The sequence below is a fragment of the Podarcis tiliguerta genome (assembly GCF_965153285.1).
Source record: "Podarcis tiliguerta genome assembly, chromosome: 3".
NCBI classification, from domain to species: Eukaryota; Metazoa; Chordata; class Lepidosauria; order Squamata; family Lacertidae; genus Podarcis; species Podarcis tiliguerta.
Window position 1 is genome coordinate 51,638,376 of NC_139536.1, and position 27,033 is coordinate 51,665,408.

General features: G+C 43.5%; 2 protein-coding genes across 2 annotated transcripts in view; both read right to left on the reverse strand.

Annotated features, from left to right (window-relative positions):
* The window catches only part of LOC310674640 (solute carrier family 22 member 2-like), a 13,366-nt gene extending 8,827 nt beyond the window's left edge, over window positions 1-4,539 (reverse strand). Inside the window, exons 1-2 of the mRNA XM_083434168.1 lie at window positions 3,764-4,539; window positions 1,205-1,308 (exon numbers count right to left, since the gene is read on the reverse strand). Coding sequence (XP_083290294.1) covers window positions 1,205-1,308; window positions 3,764-4,159 — 500 coding nt within the window. The 5' untranslated portion in view covers window positions 4,160-4,539. The remainder of the gene's footprint in view (window positions 1-1,204; window positions 1,309-3,763) is intronic.
* A 3,914-nt stretch (window positions 4,540-8,453) lies between these two features.
* Window positions 8,454-27,033, reverse strand: part of IGF2R (insulin like growth factor 2 receptor) — a 65,801-nt gene continuing 47,221 nt past the window's right edge. Inside the window, exons 35-48 of the mRNA XM_083433941.1 lie at window positions 26,605-26,823; window positions 24,858-25,007; window positions 23,001-23,162; window positions 21,829-22,036; window positions 20,473-20,619; window positions 18,911-19,145; window positions 17,994-18,130; window positions 16,904-17,021; window positions 14,247-14,393; window positions 13,678-13,862; window positions 13,234-13,420; window positions 12,517-12,669; window positions 11,549-11,618; window positions 8,454-10,309 (exon numbers count right to left, since the gene is read on the reverse strand). Coding sequence (XP_083290067.1) covers window positions 9,911-10,309; window positions 11,549-11,618; window positions 12,517-12,669; window positions 13,234-13,420; window positions 13,678-13,862; window positions 14,247-14,393; window positions 16,904-17,021; window positions 17,994-18,130; window positions 18,911-19,145; window positions 20,473-20,619; window positions 21,829-22,036; window positions 23,001-23,162; window positions 24,858-25,007; window positions 26,605-26,823 — 2,517 coding nt within the window. The 3' untranslated portion in view covers window positions 8,454-9,910. The remainder of the gene's footprint in view (window positions 10,310-11,548; window positions 11,619-12,516; window positions 12,670-13,233; window positions 13,421-13,677; window positions 13,863-14,246; window positions 14,394-16,903; window positions 17,022-17,993; window positions 18,131-18,910; window positions 19,146-20,472; window positions 20,620-21,828; window positions 22,037-23,000; window positions 23,163-24,857; window positions 25,008-26,604; window positions 26,824-27,033) is intronic.

Here is a 27,033-nt window from a genome sequence, read left to right on the forward strand (position 1 = left end):
GCCAGCTCCCTTAGCCAGTAAAGCGAGATGAGCGCCACAACCCTAGAGTTGTCCGTGACTGGACCTAATGGTCAGGGGGTCCCCTTTACCTTTACCCCTCCATTCTAGTGTATGCACACTCCTGGCAGCTGTTTAAAACATATAAAATATTGAAATATATCAGACAAGCAGAACAAAACAAGATAAGTGGAAAGACTTTGTAATTGGGCTGCGTGAAAATGGTCTCTCAAAATCGTCTGTGCTGTGGGAATGCGTCTACCTTGCATACGGAAGGTTCCAGGTTCAGGCCCTAGCATCTCTAAGCAGGGCTGGGAGTGTCCCCTGCCTGAAACCCTCAAGAGTCACGGCCAGACAGTTTGTAGACAATACTGAGCTAGAAGGACCAAAGGTCTGACTTGGAGTAAGGGAGCTTGTTATGTTCTTGCTATTTGTAGGTGGTAAAATGAGGGGAGGGAGTTTGCCAAATATTATTGAGGGGGGGTGATGGTCTTCAACAGTTTCCCTCAGAAAATAATTTTCTGAGGAGTTTAGGCTCACATAATGCTGAATGAGACTCTCCATCTTGGTGGCAGGAGAGGAATACTAAGTGAGCTAAGAGAGGAATACTGGAAGGAGAAGGAGGCGAAGGGCCCGGCCCATTGTTTCATTCAACCATACTTAAAATAATATTAAACAATTCCACTGATTCCCCATCTGTCCTATGGCAATTCAGTATACTTAACAGTCACTGGGCAGTGGATGGGAAAAGGAGAGAAGGTATCAATTTTGCTATGTGAAAAAAATCCACTTAAGTAATAGAACAGTACCTGCTACCCTGGGTATTATTAGGAATAGTGAAAAAATATCTTGCTTCTTTTTCTTAAAACTGTGCATGCTGAAACCTAATTCATGCCCTGTAGCCTGACTTTTAAATAATAATCTCAAAGTTGTCATATGGAGGTTTGATTTTGCAAAAAGCCTTAATAGGAATATTATTCTGTACCCAAAGGAGTCCGTATGCGTCAGATCTAATAAACTACCAAATCCTGAGAAGCTTACACCAAACAGGAAACTGAGAAACATTCAGTAACACAGTGGCATATAATATTAAATTAGCAAACATTTCCTAATTATTACTTAATGACTTTCTGCAATCCATGCATAGTATCAGCAAAACTAACCTGATGTTAGCTACCTGAATTTCACCTAATCATTCTGCACCTACCTGTCTGCTATGTAGCCAACACATATGGATCCAAGAAAATATCCAGCATTTACAGATGACTGAAATGCATCTAACTTCCAGGAGTCTTCACATACTAAATTAAACTGTGGGGACACAATTAGGAATAAAATTACAAATCAGTTCTAAGTGCTGGAATGTAGGAATGACCAGATGGCAGAGGAAGCTACAATATCCCCATAGTCCACTGCCATTAAAGACTTAATTCCATGTTTGCTCCAACCACATGGGTGCCAGTGGAACAGGATTTCTTTTTCTGAGCTAGACACCTTACCTTTGCATCCTCTCCCTGGTATCCACTTCTCGGCCACCTTTGTAGTTTTCCTTTACAAGATAGTCAGGATCCTTGTGGGAAGCACAAGCCAGTGTCTCCCCAAAAGAAAAGTGTGTTCTATTTTGGAACTGTATTTAGACACATCCAAGGAATGCGGGTGGTGCTGTGGGTTAAACCACAGAGCCTAGAACTTGCCGATCAGAAGGTCGGCAGTTCGAATCCCTGCGACAGGGTGAGCTCCCGTTGCTCGGTCCCTGCTCCTGCCAACCTAGCAGTTCGAAAGCACGTAAAAGTGCGAGTAGATAAATAGGTACCTCTCTGGCGGGAAGGTAAACGGCGTTTCCATGTGCTGCTCTGATTCGCCAGAAGCGGCTTAGTCATGCTGGCCACATGACCCGGAAGCTGTACGCCGGCTCCCTCGGCCAATAAAGCGAGATGAACGCCGCAACCCCTGAGTTGGCCACGACTGGACCTAATGGTCAGGGGTCCCTTTACCTTTTTAAGGAACCCAGAGTTGGATTGGATAAGAGTCAAGCAAGGCCTGAACCTTATTGGGTAGTGAGAAAAGCTCAAAACTCAGAATGAATAAAATCTGTCCTATGAGCAGCAACAAACCCCCTCCATATAAAGAAGCCACTTAGATTGTGCCAGCCACTTCCTGGACCCAGTTGCCTTGGTCCCCTAGGTCATAGTGAAAACCTGAAAAGTTGCTTCTCTTTGCTCTTCCTTCCTTAGGACCACTACATGCCAGTTGTCTTGCTTCTCTTTACCTTTCTTATTTCACAGGTCTTGCCCACTTTTAGCTTTTGTGGGATGTGAACCTCAGCTCTGTGGAACACCTTTCCAGCAGATGAAATCCTGAGTGTGGTCACATGCCTGCTTTCACTAAAAATTATCAGATGTGGATCATCAGGATCCAGGCTTTTAAGAGGCATGTAGTACTGCCTGGTCTAACATGCCTATATTGAGTCTTACTGAAACAGTGGCAACATTACAGTGGGTCACATGTTGGACCTCTTTCCACATATCTCTGTCAGGAGAAAAGCTGTTATGGGGATATCAGTTTTCGTAACTGATCCAATGTTGAATGCATGGGTCAGTACACCAATGACCTTGTGAATTCTGACCTGGAGGCCTGAGCTGTTACAACATGTTAAAAAGACACACCAGCCACGATAATTCTACAAAAGCATTATTGTCTCTCTTAAACAAATATAGAACAGCAACAGAAAACTCCTGACCACACTCAGATGTGGTCAAGTCCAGTGCCACCTAGCAACTAAATTATATAATGGCACAGTCCACACAAGGGGTGACCTTTTAAAAAAAATTAAGGAAGTGGTTCATAAGTAGTGTAAAAGCTTTTGAACCTCCAGATAAGAGCTTTCTAGGTATATGTTTCTGATGCTAACAATTAATTGACACATAAATCTACAGAGGCATTCAGTTTTGGTGACGGAGTTAAGAGATTGGAAATCACAGATTTTCCATTTGGTTCTTTGACATTACATGTGGAAATGTGGCAACTCCGCCTAGTGAGATTTACAGCCCAGCAGAAATGCCTGTTCTTTTCACAATCACTGCTCAATCTACCTTCATCTTGCTAACAACCTTGCTAGCTTTGAGCAGTTCCCACATATTGTGCCCTCAAGTTATTTTGCACTACATCTTTCATCTTCCCCAGCTGACATGGCTGTCCTGGTTGAGAATGGGGTCCAAAACATGAGGAGGACACCAGGCTGGTGAAGGTCAGCCTCATTTATGCGAACTGTAAATCAAGCTGTATGATTATTTGCCTGAAGCTGACATTTCTAAATTTAAAAAATACAGAGGATGGCCATCACAAAAAGGACTGGATTTTTCAGGAAACAAAAGTGAATGCTATTGATTTCAGTGTCTACTCAGCTTCCAAATGAAGCATCAGAATCTGACATGAGGGCTGGCAGCATTAATGCAACCTAACCTGTTGTAAAATGACTGCTTATCCTCTATGTGGAATGTTGTTGGTATTTCCTGAAGCCCACCTGTACATACCACAGTGATGCCCCACATCATCACCCTCCTCTTCCCAGTTTTCACCTATTTGCCAGAGCATCCTACCCCACCCTGGTGACGTTGAGATGTTTTGAGCTACAGATCCAATCATCCCCCACTACTGGCCACATTGGCTGGGTTTGATGGGAGTGGTAGCCCAAAACATCTGGAGGTCATCAGCTGGGGGATGACTGTACTAATAGACCAAGGGAAAGGCAGCAGCATGACCTTACCTCGCTCACAATGGACCATATTGAAGGATCATAGACCCAGCCATCTTGGCAGGTTGTAAGAGAGAAGTTCTTGTTACTGGAAAAGGCTTCCAACGGTTCTGTGCAGCTCAGCTCAGTTGCATTCCAGTCCACATCGTATCTCATGCATTGACGGGTGAAAGTCTCTCCATTTGGAACTGTGTAATTCACCTCCTGTTCGGGGCTCCAGCCACATCTGCTGCTTAACTCGGCAGCTCCAGGATTCAGGCAACGGTGCTCAGGTATGAAGCCAAGGAAAACGACTCCCACATAGATCGGGGCAAAGGCAACAGAGACGAAGCAAATGAGAAAAAAGGCTCTTTTCTGGAACAGGTCAAATTCTCCAATGTGCTCTAAAATGTCATCGAAGTTTGGCATTTTGTACAAAGCCTGTCATTCACAACACTGTTCCTAATTGTGCCGAGCAGAAATATGCTTAAACAACAGGACGTCTGACCCCCAAGTCAAAGTATTAGTTTATAAATTATTAAGCCATCTGTGTCAACTTTTATATAAGCTTCATGGGGGGGGGAGGGTAACTAAACTTGAAGGCTAGCATTCTTCAGTGTTAAAAGCAGCGGGAAGCACAACAAAGATGGGTTGCTTTAAAGAAATCCAGCGGTCCCCTTTTCTCTACTTTGCTTCAAGTGAAGTCGCTAGCCATATTTAGTCGCAGACAAGCAAGTAAAAGGTGGAAGGTCACCAGCGCAAAAGCCAACATTGACTTGTGACAAAGCCTTTTGACAGAGGTAAACAAACCCCTGGCTGATAAATCTGTCCAGCCTTGGACATTGGAGCTGCTTTTACAGAGAGAGATTGTGTGCTTCCTGCAGTCCCTCAGATGCTACCCCACTTCACCCTGTTGTTGATAATACCCTCGCAAAAGCATTGTAGGTGGCTGTAGGGAGTCCTGTGGATGCAGCGCACCTCAGGATACTCCAGTCCACAAGGGGCCCCTGCCATTAGAAGGTGGGCCTCTCACTGTTGGGTTTTGCCCCCTCTCCAGCATTATCCCCAGATACTGAACTTTACCATTCCTTCCCATGGGAGAAAGCAGCTATTCACTTCTTTGGTGGAAAGTTACGAGGTGCATTGAAGAGCATCCTGGGCAGGAGACAATGACTAAATATGCCTCTAGTAAGCCCAGGCCACATTCACACCATTCATTAAAAGCACTGTGATACCACTGTAAATAATCATGGGTCATTCCCCACCCTCAACCTGATTCCTGGGAAATGTAGTGTTTTTAGAAGACTCCTACTCCCTTCACAGAGTTAACATTTTCAGCATTCCTTAGGAAGAGGGATTGATTTGTCAAACCATTCTGGGAATAGCCAGTCCCTCCCTCCCTCTGGACATACATTAAATTCAGGGAGCGTAAATGCACAAACGGCCTTCATGGCAACTAGTATAGCAAGACCAGCTTTAGGAGGATTAGACAAATTCATGGAACCAGATCCTGTCTACTTTGGCCTGCATACCCCCAACTTGTGTTCTCATATGATGCAGAGAATCACAGAACTGATAGGGACAATCACCACAGAAGACAGGTTTTCCACTTGCAATGCCCATGCAACAGAAGGGCAATAGATCTCTATGAAGACAATTCACGTCATCTTCAAGGCCACAGCATTCGTGGAAGATCAGTGGCCTCGTCCCAAGAATGTTATATTCCAGGTCTTTCTTTTTTTAAATGGGTAACCTAAGAATGTGAAGGTGTTCTATGTAAACTGAAGTCCAGTGAATAACAGGAGTACTGAAGCAGAAAAAGGCTCAGAGCTAGTTAATGTATCGCTCAGTTGGTTTGGCCTGTGTTGCTGGAGACCCATCTACACAGCATGTTATTATCTTGGTGTCATGAAGTCTGTTTGGCTTTCTTAAAGCCCGTTTGCTACCTCATCACTTCTTTTCTTCGTTTGATGCTCCTTGTACAGCCACACTCTGCTGGGTTACTTTTCTGCAATAGCACTGGAAATGTATGTTTGCATGTCTTACGTTAAATCTTCAAGGATAATTGTGTACTAGTTGGGGGCAGGGAGGCGACCATATCAGGATGAGGGCTTCTCCTAAGTATCTGGTCTGATCTGGTGGGGCAGCTGCTTCCTATGTTTTTAGATTTTGTGTTTGTAGATATTAGTGGTGTTCATAAAACTCGTCTCACTTTACATCAGTTTTTGCTTTAAAAAACCCCAAAACCTGTTTTTGAGGTGCTGCCTATTTCAAGTTGTAATTTGTGTTGTGAGTTGCACAACACAAAATGAAGCTCCAAGTACCCAAAACCCTCTTTCTGAGAATCTAAAAATTGCTGCATCCCGGCCCCTTTTGGCCTATCTTCCCATCTCAGGTAGATTTTAAGTCTGGAAAAATAGTCCACAGGCTTTCATGGCAGAAGTAAAAGTATTTCACTTTCCTCCATAATGGATATTAGAGGAGTACCTTTTTTTTGTTTTAGTTGACCTAATGAAGTGTCATGTTCATATTCCCAAGGGGGAGTGGAAATTTGTGAAAACATAGAGATTAAGGAAAGTTAACCTGGTCATTCTTGGCCAGGAAAAGGCCATTTGAAACATCTGGGCAATGAAGCAGTAGTGACAAAAAGAATGGAATATATTCTGGTTGGCTGATTGTTTGTTTTGTGAGTAAAAGCATTCCTATCCCACAGAGCATCTGTTAGAATCTTGTATGTTGCTATCTTGGCTTGTGTTCAGTTATCAGTGTGCTTTTTGAGTGTGTGCAGTTCATACAAACTTCATTGATCCTATGTTCCATTACTACCATCGTTTTTCAGGAATAGGGACAGCTCTGGGCCAATTAGTTTGACTGTACTGGTCAAGGCCTGGCACAGAAGGGGCCAGCTGAATCTATACATTGCTATCATGTCAGCAATTCAGAGCTGGTAACCACAGAAGCCATGTTGTGCACTGATAAAGCAGTGTAATTTGAGTCCAGTTCTGTACCACTCCCTTGCTTGCACTAACTTTTTATGTTATTATCCTATTATACGTATTAGGGATAAATGCCTGTGACTGCTTGGAATCATCATCGTGCTTGTTGTAAAAGGTAAAGGTAAAGGTACCCCTGCCCGTACAGGCCAGTCTTGCCAGACTCTAGGGTTGTGCACTCATCTCACTCTATAGGCCGGGAGCCAGCGCTGTCCGCAGGCACTTCCAGGTCATGTGGCCAGCGTGACAAGCTGCATCTGGCGAGCCAGTGCAGCACATGGAACGCCATTTACCTTCCCGCTGGTAAGCGGTCCCTATTTATCTACTTGCACCCGGAGGTGCTTTCGAACTGCTAGGTTGGCAGGCGCTGGGACCGAACGACAGGAGCGCACCCCGCCACGGGGATTCGAACCGCTGACCATGCGATCAGCAAGTCCTAGGCGCTGAGGTTTTACCCACAGCGCCACCCGCGTCCCTCTCATGCTTGTTGTACAGGTATGCAACTCTGAACTGACACTGTGATGCACATTTCAATGAAGTTCACTTTACATATGGTAAACACGTGTGCAAGGGTACATAACAGAGAAGACAAAAAAAAAAAAGATTTAGGGCACAGTGGAGAGAGAAGCAGAAACTAAAAAAATGGTTATGCTCTTTTGTAAAGCTTCTTGACTAGTAGAGACTGCCAATCATCTGGGTGGTCTTCAGATTTGTGGACCAAGAAAAAGTAGAAAGACGTCTAGAAGAGCAGCTTGGAGAGACATGAAAGCATTTTTAAAAGGAAGAACAAATACCACAAAAGGCAAATCATATCTGGATTAAAGCCTAAGGTAGTGTGTGTAGTGGTTAGTTCCCACTTGGCCAGAAAGATCACTGGGTAACCTTGAGCGAGTGATCATCCCTCTTGCCTTACCTATCAAACAAGGCCTGTTAAAAGGGGGAGTTCCTTGGAAAAAAGGTGAGAGTGAAACATAATAGAATAGGATGGCCTTCTCCAGGTGTCTAAACAACAGGAACAGGCAAACAAGTCATGGAGTGTTGTTACTTGGGGGCCACCAGAGCAAGCAGACATCCGGTTGCCACCTGCCAACCAGAAAAGGCAGAGTGCTCAGAGAAGGGCCTCCAAGAGAGTTTGGCTGATGGGCAAGTTTATGTGGGATAAAGTACAGTTCTGAAAGTTGTTCTACCATATAGCACTTTCCTTTTGAGAAAACAACAACATACCAGCACCCAATAGTCTTCTGAAATGTCATTCCAGCTCACCAATTTTAGGCCATTTTGTTCACTCTGAGACATCCAGTAGTGATGTTCAGACTACCCTTGGCTTTAAGTTAACTTGAGCTAAGCATTCTGGCCAATGCTTTGTGAAGCAGAACTGAAATTTTCTAACTCAGAAATAGGAAACATACATCCCATCAAAGAGAAAACCAAGGGGACTTCTACTGTGCAGTGGGGATCCAGAGGCCCCTTGCAGTTTCCAGTGCTTAGAAGTCAGCCTCCCATGGCTGGCCAGCTGGTCAAATACTTGAACCAAGCCCACTCAAAGCAATGAAGTGGACTGCCCCTCTTCCTAATGATTTTGACAATTCATTCTGCTTCTGCGGTAGTAGTCTGGCAGATCTTAAGAACGTGTACTCAGAATTGTACAGAAAAGTTCTCTACATCTCCATCTCTGTTCTGAGACCCATTACAAGGTTATTTAAAATCATGAAAAATTAATCTTGTATAGATTCCTGGGAAACATAATTTAGCTTTTATTGAAATCATTTGAACACTTTTTGTTACATTAAATCAGATTCCTAAGTGGAAGCCAACCTTAAGCAAACCAGTGTAAATAGGAAAAGGTATAAACAAGGAAGAGCTTCTAGCCAGTGTTAAATACTGGTGCATTGTCCATAGAAACTTGCTCTTTGCCCGTGAGATCCGTCAGAAACAGAGTAGATGTCAATGGCTATAGGGAGATCTTCGTTCAATGTTGCCAACAACACTTTAATTTCAGTGGCTCCAGCAGGCAAAACTGACCTGGATGTTCAGTGATATTACCCAAAAAACATTTGTTGCCTCTCAGTGTCCACACACAGTGTCCGCCAAAATTCAAGTTTGTGTCTGTGCAATTAAGGCTTCTGTTGGCCTGTGGCTTTGAGCAGGCATACATCTCCCAGGGCAGTGAAGCTGATGTTCTAGAAATTCCATAGCTTGGCTTGGAATAAATTAGTTCCATATGGTAGGGTTAGGAGACTCTTCCAGAAGGGCCATTTCCCAAAAAGGACAGGGTTTTCCCTGCCTTCTACAGCCCCTGAAGCAGGATTGCATTTCAAAAGAGGTACAGTGTTCTTCTCATCACGACAACATTAGGAGTTATAACAGTGAACATCTGCCTTCCTTACTGCTCTTCGAAAGAAACAGCAAAGCTAAAGGAGAGCTCTGGGTGATTTCACCAAAAGTTTTGTAAATACTGATGAATGACTTAATGTGATTGGCTAACCCCACCCCCCAAAAAGAGACTCAACATGCAACGAACAGCCACTGTTCAAGGCTAAAGCTATGAAGATTGGTACCTTCCAGTAAAAACACTTTTCAAATCATAACGCATTTTAAGTTAGGATACGGGAAATCAAATGTACAGGCAAGTTTAAACAGACCAGCTCCAAAATGTACATCAAAACAACCCAGCAAACATACAGAGGACCCCTCATCTCCATTTCATGTGATGGGGTGAATCTGTAACACAAACACCCTGGCCTGCAGGAAGAGCAAGTTGCTTATTATTATTATTTTCATGAACCTGAGTACCGAGAACAATAAATAAAAATAAGAGTGTTAAAATGCAAGTCTCGTCTTGAAGGTGAGGGGACTTCGTTCAGATCTGAGCCTACCTTTTGGAAGCATTATGAAGCCTCTACAATCTACAGAGCGGGGAGAGTGCAAATCCTGGCTGAGGAGAAGAATTGCCACAATTCATTCCGGTGGATGCTATAAATCCAGTAATCACTAAACAGACCATTGTAAACAACTAGGATTGACCCTTCTTTCCTCCTCCCACCTTCCCTTTGAAACACTCCCTTGCAAAAGGCATCTGCAGCTAAAGTCTTCGTATTTGGTTGGAAGTATTTTGTTTGTCCCACCTTTATATATATATATATGTATGTACACACACACATGGAATTTTGATTAGGCACAATGAAGGTTAAACGTTCAACAGGTCCTCATCGCTGTCATCATGAAAGGAAGCTGTCTTCACTGAGTTCTGTAGCTTCCGTTGGCCAAAAGCGGTGCTGCCTTTGCTATTCTTGTTGCCATTGAGCAGGCCAGGCTTATCGCTGCTTGGGAGGTTAAGGGTCTTGTCATGAGGAAGCCTACTAGACTGGACGCCCCTCGCTGAATGGATCTTCACCTCTGGTATTGTGAGGACTTCATCCTCGCTGTCCATATCATCCACATGAAGAGAAGTGAGAGCATCCGACTTAACTACTTTGCTGGTGATGTGGCCGTTTTCGTGCCCTTCATTTCCTGACTTCTGGTTGGGTGCAGCTACCTCCTCCATGAGCCATTCCATTTCATTCTCGTTCAGTTCTTCAGTGCTTATCTGTCATGTTCAAGAGGGTGCAGTTAACAAACAGAATTTTAAAGTCTTTGCACAACCATTCTATGGATCCCAAGATAAACCTCATCTTGGAAATGGATCACAAGCTCAGTGGCAAAGAACCATGGAGAATACAACCTGGCACCAGTTTATAAAAATCAAGCAATAACGGGGGGGGGGGGGGGGATATTAGGAGCAAGTGATGGGAAAGGCCTCTGGTCTAAGACCCTGCTCCCCGTCAAGTAGGTAATACTGGGCTATATGGACCATAGATCTGACTGACCAAGGCATCATCTTATGACCAACTACAGTTATACCTCGGGTTGAATACGCTTCGAGTCGAGCGCGTTTGAGTTGCGCTCCGCGGCAACCCGGAAGTAACAGAGCGCGTTACTTCCAGGTTTCGCCGCTTGCGCATGCGCAGACGCTCAAAATGACGTCATGCGGAGAAGCGCTGAAAAGCGACGCGTGCGTGCGCAGACGTGCCATTGCTATTTACGTTTACCTCTAGATGTGAACGGGGCTCCGGAACGGATCCCGTTCATATCTAGAGGTACCACTGAATTTCATTTTACTTTTCCAGTCTGCAAATTTCTTCTTACATACATATAAAAGTATAGCTGAAACAATTCCTATTCAACAATTTTAAAGGAATTACTACAAACGTAACCTGGTGTTATTTCTTGGCCACAAAGTGCACCCTCACCTCCACCCCAGGCCCCGTATGGATTTCTATTAACTATGTCCCCTGAAGTTCATATTGGGAATGGGAAACCATTTAGGAAATCTATGTACACCAAAAAGAGCTGGATCTATTCACTGTATCAATATGCTTTTTTCTTGCTCCCAAGCTTCAGCACTGAGCTTGAAAAATAAGTTCAATTCTCAGGGTTTTGGCTTAAATCCCTTAACACAGCTATATTAGAAAGCCCAATGTTCTGAGTATTCCCCACACCAATCAGATATGAAGCCTGGAAATTCTTTCATAGGAGTCTTCAAGAACTGGAATAGGACAGGAGGGGATAACCCTGACTCTCAACAACAAAGTTATGAATAATCAGGTTTGGGTTTTTTAAGAGATTCTATAGGACTTCAATTGCTAAGTAAATCTACTTTATATTATATCACAAGTAGCCCCTGATTACATGGAAACAAGTATGATTTTAAGCAGAGTTTGCAACCATGCATACAGTTCATAGTCAAATGGAGCAAACCCTCTGAGTCACACAGAGAAACAATTACCTTTGTATACTTATAGGAAACGTTAGATGTTCTCCGACAGCAGTTGGCTATCTTTTGCTTCATGGTCTCTCTACAAAATAGCAAACATTAGCGTTACATACTTTGAATAAAATGCCATTTACAAATTCACTACTTCATTCACCTCTATTATTAACTGATGGCTTAGCCCTACCTCAGCTTCTACAGAAGTGATGGGGAATCTGTGGCCTTCCAGCCATTTTTGGACTTGGATCAAACCCAGCCAGCAAGGCCAACAGGTCCAGCAACATCTGGAGGGCCATAGGTTCCCTATGCAATATTTTATGTGGAAGGGTGCACTAGAAGGCGCTTGCTCAGAGCAAGAGCACCCACTAACCTTTCCATACTTCCCCTTGCATACTTCCCCTGTACACCATCCCTCTTCATTTGTTGAAGGATTTAACAGGATGTTAGCAGGTGAGAGGAAGAGAAGCCTGGTGGTCTGCTGAAAAAGTCAATTTTGAGGAGCAACTTGGGGAATAGAGGAAGGCGACTTGATGAAGGGAGGAGGCAGGGAGTGGATTGGTCGCAGTAGAAAGCATGAAGGCAGGAATGGGAGAATGACCATTGTACTAGTGCTTAGGAGTTTTAGCAATGAAGCATGTAGCCATGGATGCTTCTGGACACAAGATTCCCTAAGGAGAGTTGAAGTATCCCAAAGCGGAGATCATAGAATCAGAGTTGGAAGGAAGCCTGAGGATCATCTAGTCCAACCACCTGCAATGCAGGAATATGCAGCTGTCTCTTATGAGGATCAAACCTGCAGCTTGGTGCTACTGTTGCTGGTTGTGTGCTGCCAATGGACTAGAAGTGATCAACATAGCCCCTGGTTGGATTTGCAAAGACTGAATCCGTTGTTCTGAATGCATGGCACTCACAAAAAATTGCATGAGGGTGAGGACCAGGAAGTTATTGCAGAACTGGAACCCCATTCCATCCCTCCTCCTTACCGTCTTTCCTTTTTATGAAGTAACAGGATAACTAGGCATGCTGTAAGGACCACAAGGAGCAAACTCAGTATGGCACCAACCGCTTGGCTTCTTCCTGAAAGGCCTTTATAAATTTCTTCTACAAATGTTTCGTTGTTTGTTGGCTCGGAGCTTCTGCAGGCAATAAAAAGAAAGAGTATTGAGAGGGAGGGGCCTGCATTCAAAAGGTTATCTTCTTACACAAGTGTTCTTTTTGCTTCCAAACCCAATTCAGGATTCTGCCTGTGATTTTTAGAGAACTTCAAGGCTTACTAGTTTTAGTTTTAGTTTATTACTTTATTGAGTTTCAGTCTTTTATTGTTTTAGATTTCATTAGTATTGTGTTAAAAACTCTTCTTCTTCTTCAATTTAAAAAAATAAGCTGTTATATAAGGAAAAGCTAGAGACATCCAGAATAAGCAGTTTAATCAGTGGATTCTAAATCTTTTTTTAATATACACACACTAGGGAGACTCAGAGATTTGTCCTTATGTGAGATCCATTTGCCAATCACAACACCCCTTAAAAAAAGGTAGGTGCTATCTAACCCACATAACTATGACTGCAGATTTACTATGGCTGCCACTCTGTGTGGTTATTAGGTGTTACTCAAGATTCCAACATGGCTTTTAGTAATGTACAACCCCTCTCTGTTATCCCATATGGAAAGAAGTGACAGGTTTCAGTGTTCTCACTTACACCAATGGACAGACTGCCGAGGTGTACCAGGTAAACAAGTACTGGCAATCTGATGACTCATGAAGGAATCGGGGGATGCCTTCCTTGGCCTGCTGGCTGCAGTGGAAGAAAATGGTTGAAGATGCAAATTTTGTTTTGTCTCTGCCACATTGGGACTCTGAGGAGAACACGACATCCAAATCACCATCTACAAAAAAGAGAGAGGAAAGATTCAAAGTTTCTAAGAAATTACAATTTACCTATTCATATTCAAGACCTCTTAAAGAGAGAACAGTATTAGATTTGTTGCAGCTATTTGGATTAGGGGGAAAAAATAAGGGAGTTCCTTGAGCTAAACTAATGTTTGATCTATGCTTTCTCAACAGATGTTGCATTTCCAAGACATGTCGCTAAGCATGTTTGCTGTAACCCAATAAGTTAATATTAGAAGCAATAGGTACTTGCCCTGAACATGATATTTAGCCTTGTTAGAAGATCCAATTTTCCTAAAATGGGTATCTGATGTTTTAACTTGACATATGTTGGCTCCAGAGCATTGATGGTGCTTTGAATCAGTGATGGCAGAAAGCTGAATTTCATAAATGTAGGTGTCACCATTTGCTCTTATATCACCGGAAGCATTGTATAATCTGAAAAAGAGTAGATTCATGGTTTTTAAAAGACACAGGGAACAAATATAATCAGAGTTAGCAAATAAACAAACAAACAAAATATTCAGTATGCATTAGTCACCTTAAGCACCTCTTCTCACTTGATTGTTAATCCAAGTTCATATTTCAAGTTCAGTTCCATTTAACAAGGAGACCAGCACAGCACATCTCCAACTTATCATGACTCTTCCAAGTAGGCTATTCTTTCAAGTATATTGTGTTATCTTGTGTTGTTACTTGATACTACTCTACAATATGCACTAATCTTATTTGGTCGCCTCCAAGCACGTCTGAAGCAGCGACTGGAATTTTTGTACCCCTGCCTTTTCTACCACTTCTTTTACACCAGGAGAGTATACTTACTTGTAATATATATTGCCCAGACTGAAATTCTTCCCTGTCACTGGATTTATGATTGTGCCATTCTTCATTGTTACTTCCTGGGGTTTCACAGCGCAAGCAGCCCGAGTTTCCCATGTGATGTAGTAGGCACAGTTTTCTTCATCAATCCTAACAGGAAATATAGAGAAGCAAGGAAAAGGTTTACCAGCAATAAGCATAAATGACACGATGGTAGAGGCCGCGTGATGGAGAGGGAACAGCTAAGACTTATTTGCTGCACATCTGTGACTGTCTATATTCAAGTGTTTCATTTCAAGTTGATAAAACTGTGCCCCCTTTAGCACGTTTCTATGAATACATCTAAACTTGGAAATCACACCAGGTGTATCCACCTATTCTACAGCAGAATATCTAAGAGAGTAATTTGTGGCCCACGAGCAAGTTGTGGAACAGTTGGAAATACCTGCTCTAAGCTCTAAACTTGATTTAAGTGCTTTGATGGACAGTGAGACCATTTTGATCAGCATCAGATTATCATTCAGGCTAACAAGGCTCTAGCTCTGAGTCTGTGATTACCTTAATAAGCACTGGTGTGCTCTAATTTCCCCCTAGAAAATCACCAGTTAAACTGGCCCTTCTTAGCAGCCTAAGGCCTGTGATTTTTGTAACACGGAATTGGTTTTGATAATGTAAGTGAAGGGGAAACAGGTAAGCAGCCCCCCAAGAGACCCAGGAATTAAGCTATCCACACAAGAACCATTGTCCTCCAGCAGCTGCTCACTTGGTAATAACTCCTCAGTAGACAGCAACACATGACACCGTTCCTCCCTACCACAATCCCTGCATGGACATCATACACTCTTCCAGAAAAACCTGGTTATCAACAAAAGAACAAAACTTCTGCATCTCAGTCTAGTGCCAGTGTCCCATAGAAACATCTTCCAGTTTGAAACACAGAACACACACATTTTAAGACCATCAACACCACGGAGTTGAATAAAATTACACTTGACCAGGAAGGAACAAAAAGAGGATTACCAGCATCAAGACTGGGAGTGAATGCAGCTGCATCTATGCGGTCTTTTAGAAACGAAACAAGAGAAAGAACTGGGATAGAAAAGAGAAATAACTTTGCAAAAGGAGGCTCTGAAGAGGATCTGGAAATATAAGCGGCATGTCATATTTATGCATGCATTCTACAGTCCTCAGCTATTCAGCGGGGCCAAATTGCATAATAGTATCCCAAGATTCTTGTAAGAACAATGCTTTTGACACTCAGCACTGCAGAAAGAAGTTTGTAAAGATATACAGGAAAGCTCAAAGACACCAGGAGTGCATAAATCTCCCTCTTGCCTGAAGGCTTTATTAGAGATCTGGCAGTAAAACTGGCAGAAGTCTCCAACAAAGAACTGCTCTTTATAGGAACATTTCCAAGACCATGTGACAGACAAGACAGAACAAGGAAAACATGGAGCCTTAGGTAAGCACTAATGACATGGAACAGCACCCCCTAGTGGTTGGTGGTGTTGCTTATACAATTAAAATTCCATCCCCACCAAGTTGCTAACAAACAACCTGAGGCAATAACTGTCTACTGAGCCCAAGGGGCAAGTTTTAGCTCAAGTCAGGACCCTCAATAAGAAGAAAATGACTCAGGAAAAGTAAACAAGAACTATCTCTGTTTCTTAGCCCTGGCAGAGCAGAGTGTGCTTGTGAGAGAGAGGCCTTGCCAAGTACGCCAAGGAAGATGCATGGGAGAGGGCTGAACTCAATGGAGAAAAACCGACACTTGGAGAGGAACCACCCACTAATCCATGTAGAGACACAGAATGTGCCACATATCAAGGCCCAGAGAAGACTCTTGAGCCAACATAAAGCTGGCATTGTGACTTAGTTACATTTTTACTTCAACTCATGCCTGTGGGACACTGTTGTGTTTGAACAAAGGAAAAGGGGACGTGATGCAGAGCAAGCTGATTAAATGACAATATGCTGTAATTCAAACATTGCAGGATTTATGTATCTAAATACTGCTTCATTTCTTCCTTCCTCCGCTTGTTGCAGGTCAACCAAATTCTATTTCTATTCATGCCAAGAGCACAAATATTATTCCGTTTATGCTGTTTTGTGGCAAAACTCGCAGCTAATGCTACTGGTCACCCTGAAGATACCAAGGTCAAAAACTCCACCCAGATACAAGTCCTTTAGCAAGGCCACTTTAACATTCACGGCTTCCGCCCCCAAAATCCTGGGAACTGGATTTTGCCAAGAGTGCTGAGAGCTGTTAGGAGACCCCCATCTTCTCCTCACAGTTCCCAGAGCTCCTAGGGAAGAACGCCTGATAAGCCACACTGGGAACTGCAGGTCTGTGAGAGGAATAGGGGTCGCCTAACAGCTCTCTGCATCTTTAGCAAACTACATTTCTGAGGATTCTCTGGGAATAAGCCATGCCTGTCAAAGCAGAATAACAGTGAGGATGTGGTCACAGTGCCAAGTAGCCTTGGATCCCAATCTTATGAATGTGTGGTGGAAAAAGGTGGCAATTCTCTCTCCCCTCACTGTCAATTCAAGGAACACTGCAGGTACTACCAACATATCTGAGGTGTACCCATTAATCACAGTAACATTCAAGAGGCCCTCAACTACACTACAGCAGCCAGTTATTCTTTACACTTTACCTATTAAACCTTGGCATGCCAACTGTTTTTCCACATTTCAGTTCTATCACGGTGGTTGCTTTTTTGTTCCTCTGTGGACACTCGTGGCCGTTGGAGTAACTGACAAGGATTCTATCGTCTGAAACAGAAACATCACATTCTTGTAAATTAAAAAGCAAGATACAATGCTTTTTTGAACCAACACAAAAACACAAGCAATGCTTTGCAAGCAAAAATGGACCAACCCCATTTTGACCTTGCATTAGTGACATTTCCTTCAATGTAATTATTGGTTCTTGTAACAGAAGAGCTCAAGATTTTACAGCTAGGTCAAATGGCCCAAAATATATCAGAATGTTTGTGAATTTAGTTTTCAGGACTTTAGTGTGCAGGACTTTCATAAAAGGTAAGGACCAATTGTTTAAGGAGTATTTGTCCTTTGGGGAAGGTTTTACCAAGTATTAATGGCACTTCTGCACAGGCCAGTGTACTGAACAGCAGGCAGAATCCACAGCCTGTTGAGGCTTTACAGCAGACTATCTAGTAATTTATACAGGAGCTGGATTACACCAATGAATGTTGGGTATTAAATGTTAAGATCTGTCTATGCCTCAATAAAAAGTCTAGCTTAAGCAACCCTGATGAGAAGAAATAGAAAACTAAATACAGTGGTGCCCCGCAAGACGAATGCCTCGCAAGACGGAAAACCCGCTAGACGAAAGGGTTTTCCATTTTGGAGGTGCTTCGCAAAACGAATTTGCTATGGGCTTGCTCCGCAAGTTCCTGCGGGGTTCCCCCCCCCTTTTCCCAAGCCGCTAAGCCGCTTAACAGCTGATCCGCTAAGCCGCTTATCAGCTGATCCGCTAAGCCCGCTAAGCTGCTAATAGCGCTAATCCGCTAAGCCGCTAATGGGCTTGCTTCGCAAGACGAAAAAAACCGCAAGATGAAGAGACTCGCGGAACGGATTCTTTTCGTCTTGCGAGGCACCACTGTATAATATAGATTTCAGCAGTTTAGAGTAATAAATGTAAATAGACACATTTTACATTAAAAATTTTACTTCAGTTGCCCCTTTTTTAAAAAAAAACATGCACTGTATTTAGGTACATACCTGTTACATTTAGTTTCTGAGTATGCACTAATCCCAGAACCTGCACAGCCCCGTTCTGACTTCTCCGGCAAACACTTGCTCGTTCTGGGCAACCTGTGGGTCCTTCGTGGACTCTTTGACAGAGATTCATGTAGTAACTTTCAACGGAGGAGGAAAATAAAACAGGTAATAGATCAGCCTAGTATATGACTGCATATTTACCATAGCTATGTGTACTTTAAAACATTTAAATTCTGCACCAAGAAAAACTGAATGCGGCATCCTGCATAAATTGTGTAAACTAAATTACCGTATTTTTTCGTCTATAAGATGCCCCCATGTATAAGATGCCCCCTATTTTGGGGGACTCAGATTTAAGAAAATGGGGGTGGTGTGGCCCAGAGTATAAGACTCCCCCTAATTTTTGACATTATTTTTAAAGGGAAAAAATCTAGTCTTATACATGGAAAAATACGGCAATTTGTCTATTTGCTAGTATCTTCCATAATTTTGGTATGCGTGTCACAACAGTGTTCTCCATTTCTCTTTTAATCATTTGGGGACTACCGCCATCTCATGTCTCAATAGTTCTATCCTGAATCTGTTCCTGTTTGGCAACTTCTGGAATCATAGTAAGCCCAGTATTCCAGTGACACTGGGCACTGCCAAGTAGCAACACCATTTCTGGCTAATGTGCACCTCTTTTCTGCTGGTATACCTCCCCCATTGTTACTTTGAGATACAAACGCCTCATGCATTCTCAAAGAAATGAGATCAAAAGGCACAAGAGTTAAGCACAGTCCCAACTGTTTCTGTGTGACACTGGCAGCCTCTTGTCTTCAAAAGTTAACACCAACATTTGTAAGGTGGTTGTCCTATCCTTCAAATAAAAATGTACTGGGAATATGGTTTCCATTAGAACTGTAAAACAGACTCACGAGCTGGTCTTGTCAGCGAAGATCCAAGATCCCGTGAGGGAGGAAAGCACTCTCAAATCGTAAGTTTTGTGCTTCTGAATAAACTTGCACTCCATTTTCCTGGGCGGACACACAACTTGTGTCTTCCATTCGAATGTCACTGCACAGCCATTTGTCTCACTCAGTAGTTGAGGGCTCCCATCATCAGCGTTGTCATCACACTTGAAAATAATAGTTGATTCCCGGCGGCCATTTCCTGCAAGACACAAGCAAAGGTTTCACCATCATAAGCAACTGTAAATCCACACCCAAACTCTGACCACCGTCCCACCACAGTACACGGGCTGCAACCATGTAGTATTTGAGAAACATTTGCAAGCACAGGGAGCACAGCTGGCACCATTATATTCCAGGTTTTGCAAAAAAAAAAAAGCTTTAAAAAGCTTGACAACTTTGGCCAAAACTAAAAGATGGCAACCCTAAGTAAGCCTACAAAAGTTGTTAGTTCACAAAGAGGAATCATTTGTAGCACCTTAGTGGCTGGAGAGGAGACTAATTCTCCCCACTGCCAACAGCTTTCCTGCCTAGACACCTGGAAATAAAACTCATTACAGGTGATTTACAAGTCTGTAAGAATGGAGTTAAATTAATGGTTGAGTGCTGAACACAGACTCTCTGCAAGAGGGTGGTGGAATTAAGAAATCTAGGACAACTGTTGTGCAAGACCATTAGCAATACCAGAGGGAAACACAAAAGCAGCATCGTGAATTTTGTTTGATCTACATAATATCTTTCTGAAAGAAAAAGTGTATATTTCACTTCAATAGTCTCATTCTAAATGCATCTTCTCCAAGGTAAATCCTTCTGATTTTGACGGTGTTAACGTGCAAGCTTTGGATTACAGCCTCATATTAAAATTTGAGCACCAGTGTGGTGTAGTTGTTAAGAGTGCTAGACTAGTACCCGGACAGGCCAGGTTTCAAATACCCTTCAGCCATGAAACTGTGACCTTGGGCCAGTCCCCATCTCTAAGCCTAACCTCTACCACATAGAGTTATTGACAGGATAAGAGGAGGAGGGGAGGGGAGAACATTTTGTCACCTTGAGCTCCTTGGACTAAAGGTGGGGTAGAAATTTAATAGAAATAAATAGATGAATAAAGGGGAGGAACACACACTGTTTGTTACTGTCCATCCCTGACACTGCACAAAGGTGCTAACTTTGATGACCTGTTCTATGACAACCTTTGCTGCGCATCTTGTCTTGCACACTGGCAAACTGCATGAGCCCTGCATCTCTTTTCCAACTCAAAATCAAGTTGGTCATTCATCAATAGGCTAATCTAATGCTCTATGCAAATGACTCCTGGTGTCGATTGGGAGAGTGTCATGGGTTCACAGAAATATTCACTATCAGCATTCACCCTAACTCAGAGCAAAACATCTGGTTGCGTGCAGAAGTACTGTGCAGGCTGCAGGCCAGTGTTTGTTGCTTTTCTTTTCTGTGGTTGCTGCTCTACCCCTAGCTACCAACTTGTTCCATCTGAACCTGCCCCAAACTGCATTTTTCCAACGCTTGCTTACCGTTGACACAGAAACCCCATTTTTTGTCTCTTTCAAAGTTATTTGTAGTGGCACACCATGGCCGCTCTCGTCCCTCCTGAACACATGTGTCGTATGTTTTACCATTGTGTTGGAAAGGGAAGACACAAAGCTCGTCCAGATCAGTCACTGCAAGTGAAAGGAAATATCAATACACGCAGAGAGAGCCACAGGCTGCACCTTTCATGAGCAGGCAATTCCTGCAGACAAGCACACTGGGTAGCCACTGCCACTCGTAATTGAAGGCAATGGCTTGCATCCCATATTAGTTCTACTCAGAGTAGACCCACTGACACTGAATGGCAAGATGAACACAAGTCCACTCATTTCAAAGGATCTGCTCCCAGGTATTAACTTTCCCAGGTAACCCATTGATCCACAATGACTAGTTATGCAATCGTGACTGATAACTTCATGGGGGAGACTGCTGTTAACTGTGACAAAACTGCAATTATTTCACAGCTGTCATGCTAATTCCTTTCAATTATTATTTTTCCCAATATAAACTGTGCGTGTTTAATACACACATAGGGAGGAAGGAACGATCACCACTCATTGTTCAGCCCAGACACTGAGGTCCAGCTCCAAGGGCCTTCTGGCGGTTCCCTCACTGCAAGAAGCCAAGTTACAGGGAACCAGGCAGAGGGCCTTCTCGGTAGTGGCACCCGCCCTGTGGAACACCCTCTCATTAGATGTCAAGGAAATAAACAACTATCTGACTTTTAGAAGACATCTGAAGGCAGCCCTGTTTAGGGAAGCTTTTAATGTTTGATGTTTTATCGCATTTTTAATATTCTGTTGGGAGCCGCCCAGAGTGGCTGGGGAAACATAGCCGGATGGGCGGGGTATAAATAATAAATTATTATTATTATTATTATTATTATTATTATTATACATGATTTTGAATTTGCCAGAAATAGGAGGTTCAAGTCTACAACAAGCAGGCACAAATAGAGTTTCAGCCTTAGAAAGATATGCAGATCTGGTGGGTTTTGCCCACCTTCCTTGTCTTGGCATTGATACAAATCAGACAAGAAACAGGAAGCTGTCCTAGGAGGGTCACAACTTTGCGCTTTGCAGAAGCTCCATTTCAAAATTTCCCATGGGAAAGTACCCAGGGCTACTATAGTCTGCTTAGCCTCGGCTAAGTTACCTCTCACTCAAAAATGAGAACCTCCTTCTTGCAGAGGGCTGCTGCGAGGATGAATGAGCTACGGAAATAATGTTGCTTTGAGCTACTCTTTGGCTTAGAAGCTGGTCAAGTCTAACTACCACATGGGTGTGGGCTTAAAAGCCTTCTCAAAAGTAAAGACTCCTGCTAGCTTTAGAAGGCCTTACCTGGAGGGCACTCATCACCACCCGTATACTGCAAAATGACAGCTTCATCTTGATGCCGGTAGTCCATTTTCCTTTCATTTCTGTTGCCAAACGAGACGGCACTGTTGCCTGAGACCAGGCACACTGCTGCATCTTTGCACTTTCCTTGGGGCACACCAGCAGCACCAGAACACACGCCTAGGTGGTAATTCTTGGACCCAGCAGAGATCTGTATGGGCAAACACCATTGTTAAAGTGCAAGTAAGAGTAAATGAAAATGTTAAACATGGCTCCAATATGCTGACATCCAGAAGACTGGGAGCAGAAACAGAGCACAGTGTTACTGTCATCTTGGTTTGTCTAGTTGCTTAAGAGAGAAAACAAGAAGGAGCACCGTGAAGGCTGCCATGGGAAATATTTACTTTGGCTGCTGCTTGCAAACAGATGGTGGTCTCAATTTCAACAAGCAGTAAAACTTCAAGAGCGTAAGAGCCCTGCAGAATCAGAACAACAGGTCCACCTAGCCAAGCATCCTGAACTCATGCTGGTGAGGCCTTTGGGAAGCCAAAAAGCAGGACATGGATGCCAACAGCCCTCTCCCGCATGCGTCCCCCACCAACAGAGGCATGCTTCAAAAATAAATACTACTGGAACCACTCAAATACTAACTTGTCAGTCTCCCCCACACAACCCTATTGTTCCATGTAACCATTGTTTACAAAAAGCTTTGGGTCTTCCCCTGAAAAAAACCCTGAATATTCCAACCCTGAATATTCTGGAAGAATTGTATTATTAGTCCACACTGTGAGATCACCTAGGGAAACACCCCACGAAACACCATCGCTTGAACTTTCAAAAGCCTTCAGAACCAAATAGATGCAAGTTATACCTTCCCCCCCCCCAAAGGAGATGGGGGCAAATCAAGTGCAGTGGAATTCGCAGCAGCACAACTGGATACTTTTGGGGAAGGGGAATAACCAAAGCTGGCATATGGCAACTGAGCTGGAGAGGCTGAGGATTAAACCTGGGACCTGACACATGTAAAACACATGCCCTGCCGCTGAGCTACAATCCATCGCTTAGCACAAAGCTTGAACCAACCCCTTTCCCCCCGCCATGATAGAAACAAGGTTCCAGTTCAAAGCATCCAGCTCCCTCATTAGCCACAGCACCTAAAGTTTGCAGCACATCACCTGGTAAGGCTTTGCAGAAAGTCTGGATAGGTTGAAAGTGTAGTGCAGCTGCTCATCAGCCACCGAGCAGCCCGAGACGTCCACTTTATCAGGGCAAACAACTGGAGTGCTCCATTCGAATATGTATTCGCAGGTGGACTGCCCTATCATTTTTGGCTTCCCCTGTCACCAAAACACAAACAAGAGAAAACAGAAAATTGTTTAGGCTTGGCTTACTGCAACCTTCTGATTTAGGAATCTGATACTCAAGAGCAAACTTTGGGTTAGCACTGTGATTCGTCGGATCAAAACAAACCATGGTTCGGGTGCAACACTAAGCCTGTGATTATGATTGGTTGCTCCTGCGCATGCCAGAGACAGCTGTGTGTTCACGGTAAGCCACTATGATGTGCAAACGCTGCCAGTGAAATTAATCCCATTGCATTCAGTCTGTTGTAAGGTATATATTCATTTCTTCATCTGGACAAGTGCTGGGTAAGGTTGTAGGTAGCTAATAAAAAGCTGATCTGCCAACATTATTCCTCTCCACCGCTACCCCCTTATGGTGTTTTAGACAATGGCTCTGACTTCCGAGGCCCATTCTTATGTAACCCAAACAGATGCTTCCCATGTACTCTGGTAGTGCAAGAAGCCAGAGGTGATATGGGAGGCATCAGTGATGGACTTTGCAGGAGTGAGTGGATAAATCAACTCTCCCCCATGTGATTAAGGTTCACAGGGTAACTGAGTAGCACTAGAAATCTCATCCTGCAGAAACTCTTGTGCCAATGAGGCAGAATACAAATGCCCTTTCTCCCCCAAGGTTTGTGCTGTCTACATGGAGAATCGCTTTTTAAACTGTTTGATTTTCTATCTATTTTAAAGTGGAAACATGCCATGCACCTATGCTCAGACTTAGACCCATTAAGCAGAAGAATTTACCTCTGTGATGTGGGGCTTGATAGAACATTATGGACCCAGTGTTCCTGCTGTCTGCGTAATTTGCTGTCAGCATCCCTCATTAAATTCACATTAGAATCATCAAGACATTTTTAAAAAGCAGGAACAGCCTTTGAAGCTAACAGCACACATCTGCCAAGGCTTGCAACATTTTCAAATGTACACGGAGATGTAAAAAATACATTAAAGGCCAGGTGTTCTGACTGTATGTAATTTATATGCATGCATGGAACCAGCTAAGCAACACACACACACACAGATTCTAAGAATCCCAGCTTTCCATTCAAGATCTTGTGAAGAAAATCTAGCAAATACTCAATACCTTCCACACCCCAAGAAAACTGGCAATGCCTTGCACATCTCCCTGCTCTTCTCCAGTAGCAGCTACTCCATTCCTTAACCCCCACCCTAAACTTTCATGCCCTTCCTATTGCCCATTGCTCAACAAAAAATTGGACCACAAAAAGCTTTGGACACCTGGATTTTGGAAGAGCAGCATCTTATATAAGCTTCCTGTTTTCAGAATTCAAGTCTACATTCAAAATCTGCAATGGTGACCTAGTTATAGAGTTTAGAAATAACTAGCATCCTCTATGGTTGAGAGTTCATCAGAAGTATTATTTGGGTGAGTTGAGGGTCAAAGATGGTCAGAGGCAAAATACGTATTTCCCGCCTCATGTCAAGGAAGATTTTAGTACTGAGTTTTGAGTTTCTGTGGGACACGAGTGTAATGCACTTTGAAAATCTCTGCAGCAGATGCACTACAGGCTCTTGTGGCACTTTGCAAATTAGCATTTGGAACAGATTTAATCATCCTTCACTCAATTCACTTTTGTCCTTTCCTCCCAAAGATTATTCTCTTCCCCACCACCACCCTTGATTCAGGCTTGGCAGTACGCAAAATAAGATGACCATTACCAGATCTGTCCCTCTGCTGCAATGGAACACAATGAGAGAAGAATACTTGAGACTTTTATCTTCCAGACAAGGAGTGCTACTGTTAAAAGCAATGTAAACTTCATGTGTTGCAGGGTTGAGCTTGGGAGGCGAAGTAATACGGCCAATATCCTAAATGAGAAAACACAACAAGTTAACTTGGTTGTGACACTTTCACACGAAGCACTGGCATGATTTTCCAGTAGTGCCAGTGAGCACCAAGACAAGATGCACAAAAAACCAAGAGAAGATTCCATTTCACATGGGGAATGGCAATGAACACTGGAAACTGCAAGAGCAGCTTCACAAGTAATGTGGAACAAGGCGGCAGTGTTCTTGGGTTGTACAGTGATGGTAGACTAAAGGCAAGGTACTGGATTTTTGAAGGCAGCCTCACATTGAAAAAACAGAGAAGTTAATTTCAACGTTCTTACAGATGGCCTAACGGTGGGCCATTCAACAACGCACTTCCCCTACCTGCAGCCTGAAGGGAAACAGCCCAGAATTCTTCCACCTCATCCCGCATGACAAACAGAACAGCTATTAGTGTCCCTCTTTATATGAGAGGCGAGGCGGCTAATTTAATGTAGTACTCATGGTTGTCCCATCTTACTGTCTTTGGTCTGCTGCCTTCCTCCAGTGTCAAAGACGGAAAAGCAAGGAGCATAAGCACCTTTAGAAAGACAGTTAGGACCAAGAAGTCTGCATTTTGGTACTGCAAAAAGGCAACAGAACTAGCACAACTCTCTGAGGCTTCCACACATGGCCCTAGAATCCAAAGCTCCTTTGTGTCAGGCTGGGGAGGGGGAGTTTGAGTTGAGCAGGTGTCCCTGCACCAGGCGCTGCCAGTCTCTGCGGGCTACAGCCTGCAGAGTGATGCCAGCATTGCTCCTTAGGCACAAAGTTCCCCATTCTGCTCACTGAACAGGCAGGCAGGCGGAAGTGCCACCATAAGGTGCTCCACTAGCAGCAGCCGATGCAAAGCCCCAAGAGGCTGGCTTTGTGGGAGAGGAAGGCACTGAGCTTGCCGAGGTCCCACTAGATTTGCCTGCCCCCACCAACCTTCTACCCTGGTTGGTGTGAGCAGCAGGGCTGTGGGCCCACCGCTCTGTTAGTCCCTGCCAGAATTTCAACTGCAGCCTTAGGACAGCACCCAACAGAACGTTGATCATTATAAAACAATCTGGCAAAATAAAAACATTTCCACATCTTATTTCAGACTTTCCACATTGCTTGGGTTGTAATACAATTCAATGTTGCCCATTTGCCTAATTTTTATGGCATTTTTTTTTTCCTTTTAAAGCAGACACCACACTCTCCCACAGACCACATCACAAATTGATTTTGGAACACATATTTTGTCTTGAAATAGGTTTGCCATGAGATGTGTGGATCTGTCGCTCAAAAAATAGCCCCAAAGCCTTGAGTACAAGTAAAAAGTTATGCACTTCTTTGGATACAGACCATGATTTGGTAAGCAGCCACTTCTGGACAGTGCCCCCCCACCCTCGGATTGTGAGGGTGGGAGAAGGAAGAATGTACAAAGAGATCCCTCTTTCCGCAGTGGTTCAGACCACATGCAGTTATAACAATAGTCACCATGCAGAATCAGTGACTTGTCCAGAGAGAGGCGACCCTCAATTAACCATAAGCCAACACACTGGTTATGAATTACGAAAACACTAACACATTTGTTAAGAGGATTGTTTGATACATAGGGTTAACTTACTATAGGAGGACCAGTAACTGGAACCATGCAGACAGCTGCTCCAGGTGGGCAGTTGACATCTTTGATGGAATTCAACGGGCGGCAAATATTTATATAGAAATCTGGAGTAAGGTCAGAGGAATCATCAAACGTCTCATCAAATGCCTCATAGGAGCCCGTCCGATGTATCAAAGGAGAGAGGTCAATTATTGTGCTGCCATTCGTAACTGAGCATTCCACCTGTTTGCAGTGGGAGGAAGTTCCACAAATCAGCACTTGCAGCTACTATTCCCCAAATGTCAACAAGAAAAAACGAAATCTAATTTATCAGGGTATGTTCTTTTCTTAGTGCTCCCCACCCCCCTCTACTGCACTGCAAGCCAAGGTGTTCATTTGATCATGTGTTCAATCTGACCCCATCCCACCCTGAATCTCCCTTCAGTCTCTTTG